General features: G+C 41.1%; 1 protein-coding gene across 7 annotated transcripts in view; it reads right to left on the bottom strand.

The window, feature by feature from the left end:
- Window positions 1–27,157, bottom strand: part of Ptprr (protein tyrosine phosphatase, receptor type, R) — a 256,745-nt gene that overhangs the window by 81,648 nt on the left and 147,940 nt on the right. For 3 of the 7 annotated variants that reach the window (NM_011217.2, NM_001161837.1, NM_001358484.1), the window contains 2 exons: window positions 15,457–15,567; window positions 4,817–5,085 (listed from right to left, as the gene is read on the bottom strand). In NM_011217.2, the coding sequence (NP_035347.1) occupies window positions 4,817–5,085; window positions 15,457–15,567 (380 nt within the window). Of the gene's footprint in view, window positions 1–4,816; window positions 5,086–15,456; window positions 15,935–15,969; window positions 16,028–27,157 lie in introns of those variants that run through there. The other 4 variants (NM_001161839.1, NM_001161840.1, NM_001161838.1 and 1 more) reach the window with 4 other exon arrangements.

The raw sequence follows: 27,157 nt of genomic DNA, 5'->3' as shown, positions 1-27,157 counted from the left end.
ATAAAACAACTATGTCTAAAATTTTATGGATTTTCAATCTTCATAATTTTCAGTGTATACTTTCATACTTATCTAAGTATGTACATCTAGTCTCTGTATCTTATTTTACTTACATTTTAACAAAATTATACTACTGATACCAAGGATGAGAGATTTATTTGGCATGACCCAAGAGTCTTTTGAGACAGCTGATTCATAAGGCAGCCTTTATGATCTCATGGCTTTATAGCCAGGCTTTCTTGTAATAAAGAGGGTATTACTTTACGTCAGGACCAAGCCCTGGAAAGGAAATCACGAGGCTTTCTAAAAGGCAATTTTAAGATACATAAGCACAAGACATTAAGGCTTAAAGATGAAATGCCAGAAAACTCTTGTGACTGGGTGGCATGCTGTTCAGGAGCCATATTTTATCGCTCTTAAAGAGTCCCACTGCGCCATGTTGGCAGAGACAGACGGAAGCAGAAAGATGGAAGGGGAAGCAGAAGAGAAACAAAATTCATTCATTCCGGGGAGTTCCTGCTCTCCAGAGATTACACTCTCTTTATAAGAGATAAAGCGATCATTAAACAATATGTGTGTCCTCCAGAAGTGCAAAGTCTATTGGCTCTGGCAGGTCAGTTAATGGAGAGTGACAAGACACACAAGAGTTCTTTAGGCAACCTACACACATCAACTTTTGGACCAGTGCAGAAGGGAGCAGAAGAGAAGTTCCTGGTTCCCGGTTAGTGCCGGGTTCCATGGGCGAGGCACGGAGTCATAGTGAGGAATGACCGTGAGTCACTCCAGAGGATGTGGTCGTGAACTCTCTCCCCACTTTTCCAAGCCCCGCCCCTCACCTTTGGACCGGTCCTGTTTTCAAGCTGTCAAGCTGTTTGGTGTTTTACTGCTTAAGGAAGAAATGTGAAAGCAGAAGGCAGAGAAACATGGGCTCTGTCTTTGAGTTTCAAAGGTCAAATCCTTAGTGGAAAAACACATCTGAATGTGTGGGGGCCAGAGGAAGGGAAGACAAAACCAACACCAGTGGAGATTTTTACTCACGAAGCCAGAGAAAGAATCCACGGACACAGGGGAGGAAGAAGTGTTAGCTGGAATGACTTGAGAGCAGCACACGCATGGGCAAAACACTGTCTTTCATGGCTGAGACCTGGGGAAGTGGGACCTTGACTCTTGGTAGAACCATGAGAAAAAGTGACTGGGAGAAGGTGCTGTAGGAAAGGAGTCTTGGGATAAAGTTTCCTAGATTTTCACTCGAGGTATAGTAGTCACTAGTGAGAATATGATGGTACCTCAGAATGTGTTGGATACAGCCTAGAAAGGGGAAGAGAGGGAATGAAAGGAAGTCATCACTAGAGACAGAGGAACTTGCATGAATAGAAAAGAGGAACAAGTAGTAACAGCCATGGGTAACTTTATAAGGGTACAGGATGTAATGGACATTTTACCAAGTGACAGTTTGGATGGATAGTATCATGGCAGATGGGCCTCTTACATTGTATACTGGGAAGATCCTTTAAAAATCTAGATGAAATCCCAAGCAACGGTGGCCAAGGTAGAGTCAATCAGAAAGGGGAAGAGATCAAGTTTCTGCCATTTAGGTGGGAAGGGCCTTAGAACAAAAGTTCAGTGAGAGCAACAGAGAAATAAAACTATTTCCCATTTCCTTGATTTGTAGACACAGATTCACTGTTACTGCGATCGATGGTGGGTGGTACTTTTGAATAGCAAATAGGGATAGGGAAAGAGGGAGCCTAGGCAAGTACTATTTCATGGAAGAGTTTGGAACTGGGCCTGGAAAAACACCACAGCAGCTGGATGGATGTGCATGGGTACTTAGCAGGAAATAAGGTTGGACAGAGGCTGGCAAAATTTAGGCCAGAGAGTGTGTCATATTCCATGTAGAGGAATTATCAATTTCTTCCAGAAAAGAAATGTGAAGATACTGAGGCATTTGAAAAGAATAGGCATTCAAATGTATTTTTAGACTACTGTTGCTTGAGATGTCTGTGGATGGATTGGAGGAGAACCGAGCAGGAGGTGGGAGGGTCAGTGTGACTCTGGTGAAGAGGACTGTGAAACCCCAAATCCTCAGTGGTGATGTGATTAGAAAGAAGATGCTCCCAAGAGAAAGGGGACAGATCTTCCCATGTTTACATATACTGTGAGAGGGGAAGGAAGGAGGTTGAGGATGTTTTTCAGGTTCCTAGGATTCAGGATTCACAAAGAGAAATGCCTTGATGGAGGTTTTGAGTTCTGTTGCTAAGCATCTTCTTTTGCATTTAAGCAATACCCCAGGAGAAGTGCATGGGTCAGAATCTCTATAAGCATCGGCACGAGGAATGGTTGAGGTTAGAGTAGACAGGAGGCAGAGGGGTAGAGAATGAGACCCTGAAGAGTCTTGCGTAAAGTGGTCACTCAAGAGTTAGTACAAATAATGGCTAGTAGACGAGAGGAGAGATGTTAAGAGATGGGCAGCCTGCCTTTCATGCTAGACAGGAAGAAACTGGAAGCATGTGCTTTGCACTGGGAAGTTAGACCATCGAGCATCAACTAATCAGAAGAACGTGAGAGACGAAGAGGACAGAATGTGTGACCTAAGGGAATGGAAGTTCTTTGATATAAAAGAAAACTAACTTTTAGGGTGGACAGAGAGCAAATACACGATGAAGTATGCTCCTAGGTTAGGAGGGGCAGGGAGACTTGTGGAGAGAACAGATTCCTCCTGCATTGAGAGGGCAAGCCATTGGGAGTGGGGGATTCAGGAATGGTTGTAATTACAGATCAGGGGATATGGGAGCAGTTTACTATGAATAAGGCTCTAGCCTTTCTTGTTCTAATAGTATTTCCATGTAGACCTCAAATATGTGTAAGATACCACTTGATTTTTCTCTCTTCTCAAATGTGTCCTCCAGTTAAATGAATACATGTATCTTTAACCTCATGTTCTCTGAAATCTCAACATGCTAAGGAGGTAGCCCACAAGGACAGGATGCTACAGCTCTTCTTCTGGATGATGTTACACTGCGTAGAATTAGTAGTGCATGGTATTAATTAAAATTAGCCTGTTTAAAAAAAAAAGACCTGTTCATTACTATCTTTGCATGTTTTTTTAGTGCACCTTCCCCTGTCTATATCCAGGCTGACCTTTCCTGCTACTCGGCTCTCAGATCACCCCTGATGCTCAGATCTCTGCCTCAAGGCTTCTCTTTGAAGTGTTGGAGACTGGAGACAGGAAAGAAGCTGAGAATCATTTCCTGGTTTAGAAGGAAGTGAAGGTCAGATGAATGATGAGTCTGTGGGTCTACACTCCAGGTCTCCAGACCCCATGCTACTATCAAGAAGAAAGATCTGCCCCACCTTCACTTCCAGAGCAAAGCTGAGAAAGCCATTGAGCTATATGCAAGTGAGAGAATGTCACTTTGGGGCTGGGGTAGAACTGTCAAGAAGGCATTTTTTAGGGGTGGGGTGGGGGGGGGGAAGAGATAGGAGGAACGATTTGTCTGCTCTTTATTTCCCTTTGGAATGCAATCAATGGCTTGCTTACTAAGTGTTTTTATAGTGAATCCCAACAAATTCCTCTCCTGTCATATCATTCACAAAACATTAAAAGAATTTTAGGTCTTTTCTTTTTGAGGCAGTCTTACACAGTAGTTTAGGTTGACCTGGAACTTACTATGTAGCCCCAAAACTTATGGTAATCCTCCTGTCTCAGCCTCTTGAGAGCTGGGATTACAGGTGTGAGCTGTCACATCTGGCTGAAGTTCAAAGACCTGAATGACACAGTTTGTATTTTGAAGTATTGAACGCTCTAAGCCGTACTTCTCTGAAGGGTGTGTGTGTGTGTGTGTGTGTGTGTGTGTGTGTGTGTGTGCGTGCGCGTGCATGTGTGAAATAGGACTGTTTCCATAGGACATGGTGATAAGTCACTGGAAAGAAAAGTAAAATGAGCACATGTGAACCGAAACACAAAGACAACCAAATATGTTTCCTTTTAGGCTTTGTGTGTTCTCACACCTTTTGTGCAATGCTGGGCACAACATAACTATGTTGAAAATAAAAATAAAATCTGTCATGGGTGGCCAGAAATACAGCTCACTGATAGGTCACTTCTATAACATGCATGGGGCACTACGATCAATTCCACGCGCCACCAGAAAATAACAGAATTATGTAAGAACACTACGGAAAAAAATTAATATTTGGAAGAAAAAAAATACCCAGCCCTTCATTATATACTTTGCATATTCTAGTTTTTCCCCCATCACCGGACTTGCTTTAAATGGAAGTGCATCTCAGGGATAAGCTTGTCTGAAACAGAGGTAAGGGTAACGAAAATATAGATCTTGATATATAAGTCTCGTGGTTAAAGGAAGCAGAAAGGAAACTTCAGATGAGTTAATTTATGGCACAAAATTAGGTCCCACATGATGTCAAACAGCTTGAAAATCTGAAGGAAACACTTGCATTTATTAGCAACTCTTGTACCGTGTGTGTCTGAACATAATTAAATGAGATAGTTCTATATGTCTGGTTAGTGGCCCCTGATAACAAATGGTGGTAGAGACCACCCCATAGATGCAGATGGACTTTGAGTCTACACAAGCTCCACAGAAAAAGATGTCCCTGAAAGTTTTTCCCAAGCACATTGAGACGCATTTGGGTGACAAGAAACCTACTTCCTGGGGCCCATCTCATGGTGAATGGTTCTGCCCCGTGGTCAGTAGGTTCACATTTTCACCCTTTTTAGCTGGAGGAAACTTTTCAGAAACAAAGCAAGACACACACTGTATTTCAATGAGTTCTCAGTTGAGGCTCTTACCGCTCCTGGAGTCCTATGGGCTTCATTCTGAAGGGAGAAGGGCAGACAGAGGTGGAGGTGCTGTTTCGAATCTCAGGAGTGCATTGGCCTTGAGGGTCCACAACCACGTTCAGCACCTTTGGCGCCTGATCGGGCTGGACCATGCTGTGGGTCGTCTTGGCCTCCGATTGTGCTTGCTGCCGTGCAATGGGTGATAGGTGGATCTCCTGGTTTTTCTCTTTATCTTGTCTTAAGGAAAGCTGAAGCCTTTCTTTTAACCTGTAAATAATCTACAAAAAAAAAAAAAAAAAAAAAAAGAGAGAGCGACATGAGGGCTTCTGTGAGATTTTTGTGTCCTGGATGACACACAGAATAGGGTCTTCTCTTCCCCACCTTAGAGGACTCATCAAAGTGAACCTTAGCGATAAAGTCGTCCCAGCCTCTAATATAAGTTCTTGGGTTTTGTGGCATTGAGATCATTTTCCTGCAAAGGATATGCTGGGTACATAAGTAAGATCAGCCAGCACAGTCAATCATCACCCAGCAGAGCACTAACTGCTCAATGCAGGCATAGGTTGGAGGTGGGGATGGTGCAGAGGCCAATGGCCTTTGACTGGTATTTCCAGTTGGGTTGGACATTCATCCTGAAAGTCTGTGCACATGAATGTGTTCCCCAAGGATAGATCCAAAAGGAAATTTAGCAATCATTCTACAAAGATGCCAGATGACAGTTGGATCATAGGAGTTTCTTGAAAAGGGAGGCCTTTGGAAGGAAGAGCTATAAAACATGGGCCTACGATTCTTAACAGAGATAGATAACTGCATCCATTTATAGCAAGAAAGCAAGACTTGTAAAATATTAATAAAAGAATAGTTACTCTATTAGCAATCCACTCTTATCTTGGTAAACAAGTCATTAGTCATACATCAACGTGAGAATCTGTTAAATACTAGGCAAAGCAGCAATGTGGGGGCATTCATCAAAGATAAAGATAAAAGTATCTTTCTGTGTTTTATGGGTTGTTGGTGTTTTGCCTGAACGTGCACCTGTGTACACATGGCTATGTACATGGCTGGTGCCTACGGAGGCCAGAATAGGATGCTGGATTCCAGGAACCGGAGTTATAGGTGGTTGTGAACCACCATGTGGGTGCTGAGAATAGAACCCTGGTCTTCTGGAAGAGCAGATTGTATGTTTGTACACTGGGCCTTCTCTCGCTTTGAAGCTTTTAAAAGAATGAGCCTGGTGGGACAGCCATGTCTATACAGTGTCTTCAGAATGGTTGATCCCTCCCATCTTTCCCTGCTGTGCCCTGTGACCCCAATATTCTCTCTCTACCTGTGTTCTTTTGCATTTCCCACCGCCATTTCTAAAGCCCCCATTTCCCTCCAGAACCGTAAGCATCTTTCTTGTTTCTTTGCTACTCACATTTACTTGATGCTGGCTCTGCTGTCCCAACTCCTACAAAAGCCAGATGTCCTAATATTTTTGCTAGTTTGTTGTCAGGTGTGGCTTGATGAGCTAATTCATGTGGACAAAGTGGTGACAAGTCACCATCTGCAGTTATTAAGGTGAACAGCACCCAGCATCCAGGATGCCTCAAGACATTGACTCCGTGGTTTAATTTCTAGGCTCCATCAGCTGAGCAGACATGAGTTTAGGAGGAATATTTCCTGGCTCTTTCTAGTCAGCATCCCTCTAGCTAATCATGAAATACATTATATCCTCCCTGTCTTTTCAAAGTTCTTTTGAAAAAAAAAGTCTACTTATTTCTATAATTTAAATCTTCTGGAAAATTTAAGCTCTCTCTCTGCACATATGTGGCCATATGTATGCATTCATCTAAAGGTATAAAATAAATACTTTTGAAATTTTATTTTAGAATATTAAAAATATTTCTCAGGGATTCTCAGAATAACATCGAAGAAGAGTCTGTTTAACAACATATATGTATAAAAACAGATCAGAATGAAATTAAATCTAAAGTGAACCATCAAAGAGAGAGAGAGAGATCTCTTGAATATGATCATAGTTTGTTATATATAAACAACATGTATACATGTATACATATTTAAAAAATTAAAAAGAGAAATGAAATGCCCTTTGGACTGACTGAACTGAATACTTCTTCTTCACAGTACAGATAGCATGCTTAGTGGTACATAGGACAGAATTAGCGGCTACTTGTAGTGCTGAGCAGAAGAAACAGACAAAATTGTCAGGGGAGATGGCTCAGTGGTTAGTGCACTTGCTGATCTTGCAGAGGGCCTGGGTTTGATTCCCAGCACCGATATGGGGACTACCAATTGCCTATAACTTCAGCTCTATGGAATCTGTCACCCTCTTCTAGCCTCAGCAGGATCCTGCATGCACGCAGTACACATAAACTCAACGTAGGCATGAATATACATAAAACTAGTAGATCAGTCTTTAAATCAAGAATTAGATAAGAATAAGAGAAAGGGGGCTGGAGAGATGGCTCAGTGGTTAAGAGCACAGACTGCTCTTCCAGAGGTCCTGAGTTCAATTCCCAGCAACCACATGGTGGCTCACAACTATCTGTAATAGGATTCGATGCCCTCTTCTGGTGTGTCTGAAGACAGCTACAGTGTACTCATATATACATAAAAATAAATAAATACATAATTCTAAAAAAAGATTTATTAAAAAAAGAATGAAAGAAAGGTTTCAGAACCATCAGTTTTAAGGATATGCTTTTATGGATTGAAAGGCGGTCTCCTTAAAGAAAAAAAAAAACTATGTACAAATCAGGAATATCTAGAAGGAGACATCATATATTGTTCTGCTGGGAAATTAAGACAAATCCTTTTTTAATGCTTATTTTATTATAACCTGGAAACTATAATCTTTAGCAAGGGAAAAATGAAATCTTAGATTATTCTTCAGAACAATGATATGTGCTCCTGGTCTTGGCACATGGAATGGGGATGTTGTAGGATTCAAGGCCAACTTGGGTTACACTGCATGGAAATCCAAACAAACAAACAAACAAAAAAACAGGGACATCTACTTCAGTGGGGACATTTCCACAACAAATATTACTGCACAAGGAGAAGACAGTTGAGCTGCTTTCCTTTATAATGATTACTTTCAGATCAGTGTACTGTGCTTTCTTGGAGCTATAGGAAAAAAAAAAAACCCAATGATGCAGGGGAGTGTCTTTATCTTGTGTGTAGTGCCTGATATCTTTACCTTTCTGCTTATTTGCAGCTTCCGTATATCTTGCCACCATTCTACAGAAACAAAAGCCACAGTTTGATACCACCAACTGTGCACATATACGGGAAGCTTACTGTACTCTAGACATTATAGCCAGTGTTCTGTAAGTGATTTGACTGCTTCAGCTTCACTGTGAAACAGAGACACTGTGAAACAGATGAGTCTACCGAAAGATCAGTTAATATTTGAATTGGGATATTATTTTTAAGTTGCAAATAAGGCATTTTCTGAATGAAGAAATAAAGGCATCTATACAGCTAGGACCAATTTCACACAAGGAGTGATGTGTCTATTTTATAATTTAAGTTTTCCACATAGGACTTTAACATGTGCGTTCGGATATTTGCTTACTTGTTTACGTTTTCATTTTGGAGAAATATTCTCCCATGAACCAAATGCCAGGTACAGCTGCTCTCAATTATTCTTGACATGTCACATTATGATTACATTAATGTAATCAAGATCTGGTCTAAAGTCCTCCTCTGATGCAGACAGTTCAATTGGAGAAATGTTGCCACATATTCTATAATTATAATCGATTCCACCTCTGGCTTTTAACCCATTTCAGTGTAGTCTGCCTATGAGCTGATTTCTACAGCACTAATTAGGAAAAAAAATTGGAATCTGGAAAATACTTACTCTAAGTAAATATGGCACTTAAAGATACTCAAAACACCGGACTGATGGATAAGAGGTGTGGAGGAAGATGAGGTTGCTATCTGGCACTAGGGCAGTTTTCATAGGTTTTTAGCTACAAAGCAGTGGTCTTCAAATGCTTAGTAGGAATTTTGTCCTGTAGAGGGAAGGTGTCTGACAACATCTAGAGAAACTTTGGGGGAAGATAATGGGTCAGGGTGAGGCTAGGTTGCTGGCAAACACACAGCAATGCACAGGAAAGACCGCTCACCTCACCCCATCAGAACAGCCAGCCCTTGATACTGTTGGGCAGCCCTACAGTAAGGAATCGATAAGGAATCGAAGACTCACCTGGTACAGTGTCTCTGTTTCACAGTGAAGCTGAGGCAGTCAAATCACTTACAGAACACTGGCTATAAAGTCTAGAGTCCACATCTCCTAAATCCTAGGCATGTGATCATTTCAACTATGGTTTCTGTCAACTACACACATTCTCCTTTCTGACCCAGAGCTTCCGGAAGTGTGTGTCAGAGACTTCTCTGCACAGTTTGGATCTTCACACATACAATACATTTGTATATGTCCTTTTGCAATGAAAATTCCCTTTGTTTAAAAAGACTCATTCTTAAATTCTAGCAGAGCAATGACAAGCTAAGACTTTCCCTTCTCTCCCCCACCCCGCTCCGCCCCTCGAGCTTGTGTTGGAGTTTTGGGATGCATTAGAATAATCTGATCATTTGAGGGAGGAGAAAGGAAAGGAATATTAAGTAAGAGGAGCTGTAAAAGCTAAATTATTGTATGGGGGATAGAAAATGGCAGCGGTGAGACCCAAGGAACGCAGAAATGAGAGGAAGTTAAACAAATCCCCCTGAAACATTTTGCAGTTACAATTTTCAAGCATTCTAATTTAAAAACGATGGCCCTAATAGATGGTGTTCTGTTCTGTGTTTTATGGTAAGTTATGAGAGAGTTTATTCTTTTACTGTCATGAACATTCTTAATATATCCTGGAAATAAGACTGGGGGTGCAGGTGTGGAACATGACTGTGTTCCAAGGAGCTTGGAGGTTTCCAGGAGGCTGATGTGTAAGCTCATGTCCGGTACAAGGGTCTAAGGTGCAAAAGGGTGTGTCCTCTGCACACAGGCAAGGAGTAGCACGTGCTTATCAGCTTGCCTGGGTGGAGTCTGCCTGATAAACACAGGAATACTCATATGTTCCTAGATCTATCTGTGGCTAGAGGATAAGTCTGCAGAATGACTGAGAGGAATAAAGATAACCACGCTTGACTCCCATATGGGATCCAGCAGAGCCATGGAAGTAAGCTCAGACATCCAACCCAGGTGCTCTTGACTTCCAATTCCAATCCCTCCCGCCCTTCCCTTCCTCCCACACGTACCCATGCACTGTTTGCTATGGGTCAAGCCGCCGACTCTTCTGAATTCTGGTTGGCTCATCAGTAAAGATAGAAACGTAAAACATTGTTTTGTGTCCTGCAGTAAGTTTAGGATGAGCAAGTATGATATATACAGAAGAAGTGGATTGTTATTATTGTTATCATCATCATCATCATTATTACTTTATTACTATGAGTAAAGGGGTTATAGATTACTTAATTAATAAACAGAATAATTTGAGCTACAGGTGTACTTTGGCAATGGTGTCTTAGTCAATCATATCAGCTAAGTCTATCTGGGTCTATCTCCCTTACCCATAGAGATTGCACATAACAGGTTAGAGAAAACAAAGCTCTTTATGTTCACTTTTGGGATGAACACATTGCATGACGTTCAGAGCCTAGTGGTCCAACAGAGTAGTCCCTGCTGTAGGTACCAGAGCATGTCTAGAGAATCCTTCTACTTCATACCTGGATGGCTCTTCTGTGGGTTCACCATACCAGCACGTTTACATGCTAGCGACTGTTTGTGGTTTCTCAAATTGCTTTCCAGAAGCAATCTGGCCACTAGGTGTGTCTATGTACATTTTATGAGTACTTCTACACCGTTTAATAATCCTGTATGTTCATTGGAAGGTTTAATTTAGATGATAAAGGGTGTACTTTCTATTATGCACCCAAGTTCAAGAACTAATTCTTCTCAGTAATATATTTCCTTCATCAAAAACAGACTGAATGGAATCGAAGTTGCCCACACACTTTTTCTTGGAAAATTCTATTTGTCTATGTGCCAGCAGCCCGCCCACTCCCCGTTCACATTTGAGAAGCGCTAAATAAGTCACACATTTGAAAATGTCATGCTTGTCTAATTTTATGTCTGGCAATAAATATTACTTTTTCTGTATTTTAAGGAAACTAAACAATATGCCATATTTAAAAAAAACCTTGCCAAGTTTTATGCTAGTATTATATAGCAGATGTAACCTTTCATGACAACAATTTACCTATACAATGCCATGATAAAATCATCTGATTTTTATGTCAAGGCAATAAATATAAGAAGGACGGGCAAAAATAATGGCACTTGATATTCCATAAATATAATTAATGCCACCATAGGATCATTCTGAATTATAGCTTTTTCTTTGCCATGGAGTCAACAAAAGTGCAGGAGACAGTTGTATTGTGCATTTGAGAATTAGAAAGTGTGTCTCAGTCTATTTCGGCACAAAATACATCCTGTCTAACCAATACTAAGAGATCCTGACAAAAAAATAATTTAATATAATTATCAGAAGTATTTGGATTTAGGAAGATGAGTTGATTTTAGAGAATCATATTTGATGTGTCTCTAAATGTGAGCTGTGGCAAGTCATATCAGATAAATTTAGCTTCGTCTTAATCCTGTTAGAGAGTATTAGTTCTCCGTGAATATCAATCTCTCCCTAAGCACTGTAGCTCCTCTGTTCCGCTTTTAGTGATCCCCTCTACGGTAAAATTTAAGGCAGCGTTTGAAATCAATCAACCTATTTCTGTCATTCATTCATAATAATCGCTTGCGCACAAGTCAAGCGTTCTTGTTTCCATCTTTATTCTCCACCCCTTACCATGCTCTTCCCTAGAGAGGGAACCCCATGGCTTGATAAACAATCCAGATGACATAGAGGGCATTTAGTATTTTCCTTTCCCTGGTCATCAGACCCTCTGAATCCGTTCCTTGTATGTCACACAGCACTCTGTCTTCTATGCCTGCTCCTCTTCACTTCTCCATTCCTGTTCAACTCCCTTTTACCACAACCATGTGTGCAATCAGAAACTGAACTTCTAAGCACACTTGCATCATCTGCATGGACACTGTTTCCATTTCCCTGTTGAACCCGACAGTCTAAATCTGCTTCACCCCAACACCATTCTACCACTGTCTTCTCCGTCTGACATGCACATCCCACGCATGCGTGTATCTATCAGATGCCTGACTATTCTGCCTTAGCAATCACTACTATGCTATCTTCTTTGTGGTCCTGATTACAATTTAGTACTGAACAAAGGTATGATGTGACTGTTGATGCTTATGGAAAAACTGTGGGGAAAGTACAGAGTTCCCAGCCATGCCTGTATCATGAATAGCTTCCTTTGGTATAGTACATTTGTAATAAAGGAGGAAGCAGTATTGATGTTATCGACTCTGCCTCAGTGTGGATGAGATCACCCTTAGTGATGAACATTTTACACACTTGATGAATTCCTAAAGCCATGCAGTCATCGGAATGCAGAAGAAGTTCATTGCCCTAAAAATCTATATTCTCCACACAATAGCCTCTCTGTCCACCATGAACTGACAGCCATGGATCATTCTAATATCTTTATGTGTTTCTCGGGATGACATGTCGGTGGGCTCACACTGTATGTTCGCTGATATTTAAGACATGTTAGCCTTCGTCCATATTTCTCTCAGAGAACAGGGACTTTTGTGCCTTATCCTCTTCATTCCCACACTGGGTCCTCTGCATGAGTATGTCGCCTATGAACATGTTGCTTGACTGTGCGGATGAATCCACAAGAGACCTGACACCACCATCCACACCTTGGAAACATTCTTTTCTTGATGCGTTCTAGTAACATCGGAACATACTTTTTCAGGCTTGTGACGTTGACACAGGTGCTTTGCTAATATTAGAAGAGGAGTTGGCCTTGGTCCCAAAAAGCTGAGGGTGGGACCACTATGGGTCCTTTAGTCTGAGACCTTGCATGGTTGTACTCAGTCTGGGGGATATCCGGACATTATATTTCAATTACAGTCACCGAATCTGAAACCTATCTTACCTGCCAATAGCAAATCCTGTACTTTTTCTGCCCTTTAGTATCCAAGGCCGGCTTATGGACTGGCTTCTCACCTTTCCCTTTCATTCTTGCCTTTGCCTTCTGAATCTTACTCATTAATCCTCCAAACAGTCTGTTTATGTATCACTTCCTGCTCTCTTTTTTTTTTCCTTACTGTTCTAGAATCCCTCTTTTTCTCCTTGTCGTGATGAGGATTGAACATGGGGACCAACAAGCTCTAAGCAAGCCTTCTGTTGAGCTATACTTTTAGCTCATTCATCCTTTTAATCTGTGCAAGAGAATAAATCCTCGTTAGGACTAACAAGACAGAGGACAGAACTTGAGATTTTCCTGTGCTGAAGAAGGAAGGATCACATATCTTAAAGTGCAATCAGCCAGGAGAAGGAACTACACCCTTTGAAAAAGTACTCAGAGTCCCTTCCTGTGCACTCTTTGGTTGGTGGTATAGTCCCTGGGAGCTTTGGGGGTACTGTTTGGTTCATATTGTTGTTTGACTGTAAATCCCTTTAGCTCCTTGGGTCCTTTCTCTAGCTCCTCCATTGGGGACCCTGTGCTCAGTCCAATGGATGGCTGTGAGCCTCCACTTCTGTATTTGTCAGGCACTGGCAGAGCCTCTTAGGAGGCAGCTATATCAGGCTCTTGTCAGCAAGCACTTGTTGGCATCCGCAATAGTGTCTGGCTTTGGTAACTGTATATGGGATGGATCCCTAGCTGGGACAGTCACTGGATGGCCTTTCCTTCTGTCTCTGCTCCAAACTTAGGCTCCAGCCACATATGTAGCAGATGATGGCCTTGGGGGACATCAGTGTGAGGAGAGACCCTTGGCCTTGTGAAGGCTCAATGCCCCAGTGTAGGGAAATGCCAGGACAGGGAAGTGGAGTGGGTGGGTTAGTGACCAGGGGGATGGGAGAAGGGATGGGGGTATTTCTGATGGGAAATGAGGAAAGGGGATAAAATTTGAAATGTAAAAAAAGACAATATCTAATAAAAACATATAAAAATTAATTAATTAATTAATTTTGGGGGAAATAGTTACATACATCCTATAACTTTACCCTATGTAGCACTATTGGTATTTTCCTATGCTTATTTTTAATGTTTTGTAATTTTATATATTTTAATCCAAATTATGACATATTTGTATGCAAGTGTAATATATACCTTCCCTATTAAACATTGTCTCTTAAGTATCTTACTATCATTAAATAGTTTTTAAAAATGAAAAAAAAAGGTAGTCAGAGGTCTCTACAATTTCCAAAAACCTTTCACTCCTTTTCATTAAAATTATTTTCTTTAATATCCACCACTTAAGATATAAAATCTCTTTTAAACTTAGTTCTTAAATGACAGTTTTGATTACCAGGTCACAATTTTTAGAAGTTCAGTTTCTGATCTAAAGGAGATATCTTTGAATCTGTTCTGATGGGACTTTTAAAATGTCTTGCGGTTTCTTATAACTTGAGATCTTGGGCACATGCTCTTCTTCACTCTGTGACCTTCTTGGTGTCTGTCAAGTTGAGCTCAGATGAGCCTCTCTGACCTCATAGACCCAGTCTCAATCTCTTCGGCATTGCTTCCAGAAGGAAGAGCACCCATGCAAACAACACAGCAAAGCATTTGACACAAAATGCCTGGCAACATTGTTGACTGTAGACAGAATCATGGGTATTATGTCTTTTGGGGGAACGTGTAAAACAAAACAGGAAGCATTTCCTAAAATATGCAAAATAAAATGAACATAATACACAGGAAAAGATATTAAACCCATTTGTAAACTTCAAACTACATCACAGATTAAAAAGAAAAAAAGAATAGTAATAATAACAACAACAACAAAACCCATTCCACTTGAAAGTTAACTATTAACTTGTTCAATACAAAACTTGACTTAATTTAGAGGGTTGGGCTTATTTTGGGTTCTACTTTTTACAATCAGGACTATGCTTTGTTGGTTATGTGTGGAGACCTGCAGAACAATTGGAACGTCTACTTTTACTCCTATATATTATTCATTCAACTTGAAATGAGGTAGCAGTGAATGGCTATACTCACTTCCTTTAATGCTGAATATTTCTTAGAATACCTTCAAGGCTGTTTAGAAATAAGGAAATAAACCATTCCTTGAGGAGAAAGCTTGCCTCAAAGATGTACTTCTTGAAAAAAATTTTTTTCCCTGTGTCCCATAAAGATGACATAAGAGACGAAATAAAGTCAGCCTCAAAGTGTGCACTTGAGACTTCATTGACATTAAGGGTTATAGTGACTTCAGTAAATCACCTTTTAAATCTTCACTCAGGGGTTGGTCTAGATCCTAAACACTTCATTGCAGCTGTAGCCTCATCGTGAGGCACAGCACCCACACTTCCGCACGTCCACACACACCTCATTTAGCAATCAATCGTCTGCTGCCACAAAGCAACGGTCCCAGCCTAACACGATTATAGCCTGGCTCCGTAGTCTTTTCAACATTCATTCAAGAGGGCAAAATAGCTAACATTGCTAAGCAGTGGGCCCCACAAAGGACAAGATACACAAAGAAGCAAACTTACCATCAAACAGGTTACTATGATGATAAAGATGCTGAGGAAGATGACGACAGCGTAAAATCCTTCTTTGCTCCAGATCTTGTCTGCTTCGTGCTGCCCTTGTAAAACATTTTTCTTTCGAAAGCAAAACAGAAAGCCCGGGGTTAAAGGAGAGCCGGGGGAAACAAGCTCTTATCAGACTGTCAACATAGTTTTTTTTAGCTCGATTCCACTCGGTGTAGTAAAACACACCTCCACCCAGCGCTGCCACAGCTGCTGCCCTAACTGCTCAGGCACGGATGGATGGACAGCTGTCCTCGATGTCAGGAGATCCTGTAAGGGCAGGGGTGGGCATGGGGGACAGGCTCCTGAGTTCTTGCCTTCCTCCAGGTCCGGCACAACCTCTCCTGGAAACTACCTGGTTCACAGGTGAGGGAGCTCTGTGCTTTTCTGTGCCGAGGAACTGTTACCAAAGCTCTCTGTACTCCGAGTCCCCTCCCACGTCCACGCTGTCTTGCAGCGCTCACTGCTCCTTACTTTTCAACAGAAGCGAAACAGGTGCGAACGAAAAGCTCGCGATGGTTTAGTAAACAAGCCTCGAGGTTGGGACCACTCCTGTTCAGTTTTCTTCTTCTTTTTATCAGGATCATTTCCCTCCTTAAATGGAACTTCCTTTGTCAAAACCTAACAGCAGCATCGCATGTAGAAATTGCCAGGATATTATATTTTATTTGGAGTGACAGGGAACACCCGCAGGGTCAGAATTATTTAGTAATAAATGGTAAGAACATGAGTAGGACTGTTTTAATTTTTACTGCTTTTACTCCGTGCTTTGGGAGTGGAGCTAGACAAGATATATAAATAAGATGTGACTGTTTCTTGGTCTAACGTTACTCATTCCTCAGAACAGAGCAGGATGGATGCTTCAGAACTTTATTATTTTCTGCTTTACACTCTCTCCTTACATAGCCCAGGCTGGCCTGGGACTCAAGGTAATTAATTCTCTTCCCTTAGCCTCTTAGGTGCTGGCATCATGGTCACGGATGGGCCAGGATGCCGAGATATGGGAATGTTTTATAAGTTGATGATATTTTAGATTTATAGGTAAAGAAATGTCACCTTGAAAAACCTAGGTGGTTTCTGAGTAGGGAAAACAAAGTTTGTATCAAGCAAACTGTTTCCACTCACTCATAGGACCATTCTACAATCCTTGGGGGAGAGCACGTGTCTATCCTTGACGATTAATTAGCCCCAAAGACTAAGCAAGCCTCAAATTAAACCTAGATTCCAGGTGCTTACATTTTGAGACCATTTCTAGTTATTTCTATGGTTAAAAAGTGTACCTGTCATTTTCCAATTAGATAAAAATGTTAACCTTGAAAACTACTTTCTGGAAATTTTAATCTCTGCAGTCAAAGATGAGTAAGGAAACTGGGAGTTCAATTACGATGCTACAAATCATTGGGAGAGAGAGACTAATTTATGCGCGACTACCTCTTGCCTTTTCTAGACAAATGCACAGATAAAGGAAATAATTTATGTACATACTTTGAACGATAGAGAATCAGTTAGTACTCAGCTGGAGCTGTGATTAGTAAGAGTACTTTGCTGGAAATACTGGGTTCCTGTGACAATCTCTTTTTTCACTTCTTTGAAAACAGCTAGGCCAATTTTTTTCTCTTTTGTTCCAGTTTCTCTGTCAACACAGCTAGAAGCTAATAGAAAAGAAAACTATTGTAGGAACCGAGAATGGGATTGAAAGTTGTTTTTTTTTCTTTTTTTTTTTTTTTCCAGGCAAGCCAATGGCATTCATTGTTTGTTACAAAAGCAAACTAGTTAAGCCTTCATGCCGGCAGCACGCATTTGTCATATTTAAGCATAAGGATTTGAGCTTAAACTCGTGTCAAATTTAAAGAAGAGGTTGTGGTTGGATCCACTCTCCTATACTTCTATGGTTCTCTAGAGCGTAAAAATGCCGCCTTCCGTGGTACACAGACCTGTTCTGAGTTTTCTTTTTTAAGTGAAGCAAGGGTGTCGGCAGAATCATGCCAGCACCCTCCCATACCCCACCCCACCCCCAGCTAAAAGGGATCTTGTTTTGAACTAGAACTTAGTCACTGCACGTTGCTGGTAAACAGATTTCCTTCTGAGTCACGCTGCTCCTGCTGAGCCCTGCTATATCGGTTCAGAGATCTAAACAGCCTGAGAAGGGCAGGGTAATAAAGGAAAAGTTTGCGGTCTTCAAGAGCCCACACATCAAAAGATTGCAATACACACTAATGGCCAATCTAACCTCTGCATAGAGTTAACCCAGTGGTGTTTAGATTTTGTCAGGGGCTGCGGGTTCAATAAGTCACAGACTCCCAGGCCAGGTCAAGTTAATGCCAGTGTACCATCTTTATGACTTATTTCATGGCTGTGCTGTTCTGCCCTGTCACGTAGGTATAGTAAAAGCAGCTGGTGTGTTTTATTATTTAAAAAATCAAGATGTTTCCATTCTATATGACGATGGCCTCTCTAGCTGTTTTATATAACTCGATGTAGTGAAGTTGGTTCTGCCCGTTCCTCTACCATCTCTCCCCCCAGTCCCCTTCACTCTTTCATGCTTTGGGTTTTTTTCCCCCATTTTCTTTCCAACTCCTTATATCAGGGGAGATAAAGGAGATACAGGGAGCTGGGGAGGCCTACCTCTTAGGGACAGGTGGAGAGCCGAGAAATGAAACGGAAATGTTATAAATGGTCCGGTTCACTTGAGGGCTGCAAACGAATGCAATTCATCTCACAACAGGATGGCTTTGCAGGGTGAGTGCTGCTTTCTATCACAGTAGGCACAGTGCAAGCACTTGATCCTCATGATCTAAGGTATGTTAACCCCAACGGTAGGTATATATGCCCTCATCAATGCATCCTAGGCTGGGAACTCTTCACACTTGCTTGCTGGTTAACGTTTGCAAGTTTTGAAGGAGTAATCATCCAACTTAGAAATTATGGGTCATATTTTATATTGTATGATTTTTTTCTGTTTGTATCAATTTTTCTCAGGAATCATTCAATTTGGCAGCCTGCTATTTAAAGAAGGTAGCTTCCTCCTTTGAAATATAGTAATTATGAAGCTGGAGTATTTTGTTCATGGACAACCATAAAAACCTAAATAATTTGTTCTGTGTTAACGTGGGACTTAATGTTTCAGTTTCATAAATCTCAGGACAGCTGGTTCTGGAGTAAGAGCCTTTCTTAAAGGCTCTTCACCCTAGAAAAGAAACAAAAGATCTCTTTCCCCCAAGAAACTTGGATTGGAGACAGATGATGAACAAAGGAGATTCTCTATTTGGTATTTTTCTTTGTTTTCTGAGTCATTTTCAAAAAAAAAAAAATCAGTAACATTAGGAAAGAGTGGCAAAGCCACACTGTTACATGAAAATAATGTAACAATTAAATCCAGGAATCGATGCTTTGAAACATCATTGTGAAATTCAGCAATGGATGTAAGAGATAGCCCAGAACCTGGTGTGCCGTGTCCCCACACACCCCTTAATGGCTATTCTGCCACAGTAAGGTATATTTGAGGATTCCAAGGTGAGGCAGGATTAAGGCATAAGCAGTTATATAAGCCTTAACCACAGGGGGAAGACTAAAGACAGGAACACTTACAGAAGCACCCCCAGTAGCATTAGACAACTGTCTCTCACTATTTCTGCAGTGCCCTGTAGGCTGGACGTGACGCAGGCACTGGGTCCCGCACACTGCTGACACGTTCTGCCTTGGCTTTCTCCTTGTTACATTTAGAGTTCCAGGACAGGGCCTTCCAGAGCTGTGCGTGAACCAAAGGTTCAAACAGCCCATCTCACCTCGATGAAAGGCCCCTTAGAGCCAACTCAAACACTCAGTGAGCTCTTATTCTGAGTACTGTGCAGGTTAGACAGCTTCTAGATTTTATATTCCAACCAACTTATGGGCAAACATCCTATTTTGGTCACTAAATACACTTGATATTAAAGTTTAGGGTGGGCTTTGTTATCTGCTGTGAACCAATGGCTTTCTTATGGGCGGTCTGCGTAGACTACATCCCTGAGTGCCCTGGAACTGAGATTAAAGGTTGTGTACCACCACTGCCTGGCAATTTCTATATTTTAATTACAATATGTATTTTAATTAATTCTGTTTGGATAGTGGGCCTAACATCCTTGCTGAGATCCTTGTATCTGCTTGTATCCCTTTGCCATCTCTGAGTGTTGTCCTATTAATGTAAAAATCAGGCTCCAGATTTGTTGGCCCGATTACTCATTTTTTCTTAATATAAGGTAGGACTAAGCATGGGGTTCACTACTTGCTGAGTCAACTTTTCACACTGTGTCCATCAGGCTGCAGGATAAAGTAGCAAAGAGAAAAGGATATGACATGTGCCATCAAGGGACCTACAGTGCAGAGAGAACACAACACAGGGCGTTCTTGCTCTAAGCTCAATGGAAACACGTTGCTTGGAGCCCCCTAGTTCTTGAAGGGAAAATGGAAGGCTCTGCCACTGAACAGGCCAATGAAAGCCAAGAGGAGTATGGAGAGACCAGATGGCAAGCGTGGAGGGATGTGATTAGGGATCGTGATAACTAACACATTTAGAATTGCTCCAACATAAGCTAAGAAGCAGCCACTCAGCAGTCGCCTGGAGGACTACGCATCACATTAAGAAGTCTGGACTGAATTTTTGATCTTAGCCATTCTCACTGGTGTGAGGTGGAATCTCAGGGTTGTTTTGATTTGTATTTCCCTGATGATTAAGGATGTTGAACATTTTTTCAGGTGCTTCTCTGCCATTCGGTATTCCTCAGGTGAGAATTCTTTGTTCAGTTCTGAGCCCCATTTTTTAAGGGGGTTATTTGATTTTCTGAGGTCCACCTTCTTGAGTTCTTTATATATGTTGGATATTAGTCCCCTATCTGATTTAGGATAGGTAAAGATCCTTTCCCAGTCTGTTGGTGGTCTTTTTGTCTTATAGACAGTGTCTTTTGCCTTGCAGAAACTTTGGAGTTTCATTAGGTCCCATTTGTCAATTCTCGATCTTACAGCACAAGCCATTGCTGTTCTGTTCAGGAATTTTTCCCCTGTGCCCATATCTTCAAGGCTTTTCCCCACTTTCTCCTCTATAAGTTTCAGTGTCTCTGGTTTTATGTGAAGTTCCTTGATCCACTTAGATTTGACCTTAGTACAAGGAGATAAGTATGGATCGATTCGCATTCTTCTACATGATAACAACCAGTTGTGCCAGCACCAATTGTTGAAAATGCTGTCTTTCTTCCACTGGATGGTTTTGGCTCCCTTGTCGAAGATCAAGTGACCATAGGTGTGTGGGTTCATTTCTGGGTCTTCAATTCTATTCCATTGGTCCACTTGTCTGTCTCTATACCAGTACCATGCAGTTTTTATCACAATTGCTCTGTAGTAAAGCTTTAGGTCAGGCATGGTGATTCCACCAGAGGTTCTTTTATCCTTGAGAAGAGTTTTTGCTATCCTCGGTTTTTTGTTATTCCAGATGAATTTGCAAATTGCTCCTTCTAATTCGTTGAAGAATTGAGTTGGAATTTTAATGGGGATTGCATTGAATCTGTAGATTGCTTTTGGCAAGATAGCCATTTTTACAATGTTGGTCCTGCCAATCAAAAATTCAGGTGACAGCAGATGCTGGCGAGGATGTGGAGAAAGAGGAACACTCCTCCATTGTTGGTGGGATTGCAGGCTTGTACAACCACTCTGGAAATCAGTCTGGCGGTTCCTCAGAAAATTGGACATAGTACTACCGGAGGATCCAGCAATACCTCTCCTGGGCATATATCCAGAAGAAGCCCCAACTGGTAAGAAGGACACATGCTCCACTATGTTCATAGCAGCCTTATTTATAATAGCCAGAAACTGGAAAGAACCCAGATGCCCCTCAACAGAGGAATGGATACAGAAAATGTGGTACATCTACACAATGGAGTACTACTCAGCTATTAAAAAGAATGAATTTATGAAATTCCTAGCCAAATGGATGGACCTGGAGAGCATCATCCTGAGTGAGGTAACACAATCACAAAGGAACTCACACAATATGTACTCACTGATAAGTGGATACTAGCCCAAAACCTAGGATACCCACGATATAAGATACAATTTCCTAAACACATGAAACTCAAGAAAAATGAAGACTGAAGTGTGGACACTATGCCCCTCCTTAGAAGTGGGAACAAAACACCCATGGAAGGAGTTACAGAAACAAAGTATGGAGCTGAGATGAAAGGATGGACCATGTAGAGACTGCCATATCCAGGGATCCACCCCATAATCAGCTTCCAAATGCTGACACCATTGCATACACTAGCAAGATTTTACTGAAAGGACCCAGATGTAGCTGTCTCTTGTGAGACTATGCCGGGGCCTAGCAAACACAGAAGTGGATGCTCACAGTCAGCTAATGGATGGATCACAGGGCTCCCAATGGAGGAGCTAGAGAAAGTACCCAAGGAGCTAAAGGGATCTTCAACCCTATAGGTGGAACAACATTATGAACTAACCAGTACCCCTGAGCTCTTGACTCTAGCTGCATATGTATCAAAAGATGGCCTAGTCGGCCATCACTGGAAAGAGAGGCCCATTGGACACGCAGACTTTGTGTGCCCCGGTACAGGGGAACGCCAGGGCCAAAGGGGGGGAGTGGGTGGGTAGGGGAGTGGGGGTGGGTGGGTAAGGGGGACTTTTGGTATAGCATTGGAAATGTAAATGAGCTAAATACCTAATAAAAAATGGAAAAAAAAATAAAAAAAAAATAAAATATAAATAAAAAAAAATAATAAAAAAAAAAAGAAGTCTGGACTGACTCTAGCACTGGGGTGCCTTGCTCGCAGAGTCTCCAGACATATGCAAGGACCCACACAGGATCCCCCACGGGATCCTAAGACCTCTGGTGAGTGGAACACAGCATCTACTCCAATCCAATCACGCCGGACCTGAGACTGCATTAACTAGAGAAGCAGATAACCCGGCCTGATCAGGGGCACAAGTCCCTTCTGGTCCGCTCCAGCACCGGGGTGCCTTGCCCGCGGAGTCTCTGGACACCCCAAGATCCTCACAGGACCCTTCACGGGATCTTAAGACCTTTGGTGAGTGGAACACAACTTCTGCCAGGAGGCAGGTTCGGACACCAGATATCTGGGCCCCTTCCTTGCAAGAAGAGAGCGTGCCTGCAGAGAATACTCTGACCACTGAAACTAAGGAGAGAGCTAGTCTCCCAGGTCTGCTGATAGAGGCTAACAGAGTCACCAGAGGAACAAGCTCTAACCAGAGACAACTATAACAACTAGCTTCAGAGATTACCAGATGGTGAAAGGCAAACGTAAGAATCCTACTAACAGAAATCAAGACCACTCACCATCATCAGAACGCAGCATTCCCACCCCACCTAGTCCTGGGCAACCCAACACACCAGAAAAGCTAGACCTGGATTTAAAAGCATATCTCATGATGATGGTAGAGGACATCAAGAAGGACTTTAATAACTCATTTAAAGAAATACAGGAGAACACAGCTAAATAGGTAGAAGACCTTAAAGAGGAAACACAAAAATTCCTTAAAGAATTGCAGGAACACACGACCAAACAGGTGATGGAATTGAATAAAACCATCCAAGACATAAAAAGGGAAGTAGACACAATAAAGAAAACCCAAAGTGGGGCAACACTGGAGATAGAAACCCTAGGAAAGAAATCTGGAACCATAGATTTGAGCATCAGCAACAGAATACAAGAGATGGAAGAGAGAATCTCAGGTGCAGAAGATTCCATAAAGATATCGGCACAACAATCAAAGAAAATACAAAACGCAAAAAGATCCTAACTCAAAACATCCAGGAAATCCAGGACACAATGAGAAGACCAAACCTACGGATAATAGGAGTTGATGAGAATGAAGATATTCAACTTAAAGGGCTAGCAAATATCTTCAACAAAATTATAGAAGAAAACTTCCCAAACCTAAAGAAAGAGATGCCCATGAACATATAAGAAGCCTACAGAACTCCAAATAGACTGGACCAGAAAAGAAATTCCTCCCAACACATAATAATCAGAACAACAAATGCACTAAATAAAGAGAGAATATTAAAAGCAGTAAGGGAGAAAGGTCAAGTAACATATAAAGGTAGGCCTATCAGAATTACACCAGACTTTTCACCAGAGACTATGAAAGCCAGAAGAGCCTGGACAGATGTTGTACAGACACTAAGAGAACACAAATGCCAGTCCAGGCTACTGCACCCGGCCAAACTCTCAATTACCATAGATGGAGAAACCAAAGTATTCCACGACAAAACCAAATTCACACATTATCTTTCCACGAATCCAGCCCTTCAAAGGATGATAACAGGAAAAAACCAATACAAGGACGGAAATCATGCCCTAGGAAAAGCAAGAAAGTAATCCCTCAACAAACCAAAAAGAAGACAGCCACAAGAACAGAATGCCAACTCTAACAACAAAAATAAAAGGAAGCAACAATTACTTTTCCTTAATATCTCTTAATATCAATGGACTCAATTCCCCAATAAAAAGACATAGACTAACAGACTGGCTACACAAACAGGACCCAACATTCTGCTGCTTACCGGAAACCCATCTCAGGAAAAAAGACAGACACTACCTCAGGGTGAAAGGCTGGAAAACAATTTTCCAAGCAAATGGTCTGAAGAAACAAGCTGGAGTAGCCATTCTAATATCAAATAAAATCGACTTCCAACCCAAAGTTATCAAAAAAGACAAGGAGGGACACTTTATACTCATCAAAGGTAAAATCCTCCAAGAGGAATTCTCAATTCTGAATATCTATGCTCCAAATACAAGGGCAGCCACATTCATTAAAGACACTTTAGTAAAGCTCAAAGCACACATTGCACCTCACACAATAATAGTGGGAGACTTCAACACACCACTTTTATCAATGGACAGATCGTGGAAACAAAAACTAAACAGGGACACAGTGAAACTAACAGAAGTTATGAAATAAATGGACTTAACAGATATCTACAGAACATTTTATCCTAAAACAAAAGGATATACCTTCTTCTCAGCACCTCACGGGACCTTCACCAAAATTGATCATATAATTGGTCACAAAACAGGCCTTAACAGATAAAAATATATTGAAATTGTCCCATGCATCCTATCAGACCACCATGGACTAAGGCTGATCTTCAATAACAACATAAATAATGGAAAGCCAACATTCACGTGGAAACTGAACAACATTCTTCTCAATGATACCTTGGTCAAGGAAGGAATAAAGAAAGAAATTAAAGACTTTTTAGAGTTCAATGAAAATGAAGCCACAATATACCCAAACCTATGGGACATAATGAAAGCATTTCTAAGAGGGAAACTCATAGCTCTGAGTGCCTCCAAAAAGAAACTAGAGAGAGCACAACTAGCAGCTTGACAATACATCTAAATGCTCTAGAAAAAAAGGAAGAAAATTCACCCAAGAGGAGTAGACGGCAGGAAATAATCAAACTCGGGCGAAATCAACCAAGTGGAAACAAGAAGAATTATTCAAAGAATTAACCATACGAGGAGTTGGTTCTTTGAGAAAATCAACAAGATAGATAAACCCTTAGCTAGACTCACTAGAGGGCACAGGGACAGCATTCTAATTAACAAAATCAGAATTGAAAAGGGAGACATAACAACAGATCCCGAAGAAATACAAAACACCATCAGATCCTTCTACAAAGGGCTATACTCAACAAAACTGGGAAACCTGGATGAAATGGACAAATTTCTAGACAGATGCCAGGTACCAAAGTTAAATCAGGATCAAGTTAACGATATAAACAGTCCCATATCCCCTAAAGAAATAGAAGCAGTCATTAATAGTCTCCCAGCCAAAAAAAGCCCAGGACCAGATGGGTTTAGTGCAGAGTTCTACCAGACCTTCAAAGAAGATTTAATTCCAGTTCTGCACAAACTATTCCACAAAATAGAAGTAAAAGGTACTCTACCCAACTCATTCTATGAAGCCACAATTACTCTGATACCTAAACCACAGAAAGATCCAACAAAGACAAAGAACTTCAGACCAATTTCCCTTATGAATATAGATGCAAAAATACTCAATAAAATTCTCGCTAACTGAATCCAAGAACACATTAAAGCAATCATCCATCCTGAACAAGTAGGTTTTATTCCAGGAATGCAGGGATGGTTTAATATACGGAAATCCTTCAACGTAATCCATTATATAAACAAACTCAAAGACAAAAACCACATGATCATCTCGTTAGATGCGGAGAAAGTATTTGACAAGATCCAACACCCATTCATGATAAAAGTCTTGGAAAGATCAGGAATTCAAGGCCCATACCTAAACATGATAAAAGCAATCTACAGCAAACCAGTAGCCAACATCAAAGTAAATGGAGAGAAGCTGGAAGCAATCCCACTAAAATCAGGGACTAGACAAGGCTGCCCACTTTCTCCCTACCTTTTCAACATAGTACTTGAAGTATTAGCCAGAGCAATTCGACAACAAAAGGAGATCAAGGGGATACAAATTGGAAAAGATGAAGTCAAAATATCACTTTTTGCAGATGATATGATAGTATATATAAGTGACCCTAAAAATTCCACCAGAGAACTCCTAAACCTGATAAACAGCTTCGGTGAAGTAGCTGGATATAAAATTAACTCAAACAAGTCAATGGCCTTTCTCTACACAAACAATAAACAGGCTGAGAAAGAAATTAGGGAAACAACACCCTTCTCAATAGTCACAAATAATATAAAATATCTTGGCGTGACTCTAACTAAGGAAGGGAAAGATCTGTATGATAAGAACTTCAAGTCTCTGAAGAAAGAAATTAAAGAAGATCTCAGAAGATGGAAAGATCTCCCATGCTCATGGATTGGCAGGATCAACATTGTAAAAATGGTTATCTTGCCAAAAGCAATCTACAGATCCAATGCAATCCCCATCAAAACTCCAACTCAGTTCTTCAACAAATTAGAAAGAACAATCTGCAAATTCATCTGAAATAACAAAAAACCTAGGATAGCAAAAACTCTTCTCAAGGATAAAAAAGAACCTCTGGTGGAATCACCATGCCTGACCTAAAGCTTTACTACAGAGCAATTGTGATAAAAACTGCATGGTACTGGTATAGTGACAGACAAGTAGACCAATGGAATAGAATTGAAGATCCAGAAATGAACCCACACACCTATGGTCACTTGATCTTCGACAAGGGAGCTAAAACCATCCAGTGGAAGAAAGACAGCATTTTCAACAATTGGTGCTGGCACAACTGGTGGTTATCATGTAGAAGAATGAGAATTGATCCATTCCTATCTCCTTGTACTAAGGTCAAATCTAAGTGGATCAAGGAACTCCACATAAAACCAGAGACACTGAAACTTATAGAGGAAAAAGTGGGGAAAAGCCTCGAAGATATGGGCACAGGGGAAAAATTCCTGAATAGAACAGCAATGGCTTGTGCTGTAAGATCGAGAATTGACAAATGGAACCTCATGAAACTGCAAAGCTTCTGCAAGGCAAAAGACACCATCAATAAGACAAAAAGGCCACCAACAGATTGGGAAAGGATATTTACCTATCCTAAATTAGATAGGGGACTAATATCCAATATATATAAAGAACTCAAGAAGGTGGACTCCAGAAAATCAAATAACCCCATTAAAAATGGGGC

Source organism: Mus musculus, chromosome 10 (genome assembly GCF_000001635.26).
Source record: "Mus musculus strain C57BL/6J chromosome 10, GRCm38.p6 C57BL/6J".
NCBI lineage: Eukaryota > Metazoa > Chordata > Mammalia > Rodentia > Muridae > Mus > Mus musculus.
Note: the sequence above shows the minus strand (reverse complement) of the source record. Positions and strands in the feature narration are given on the sequence as shown.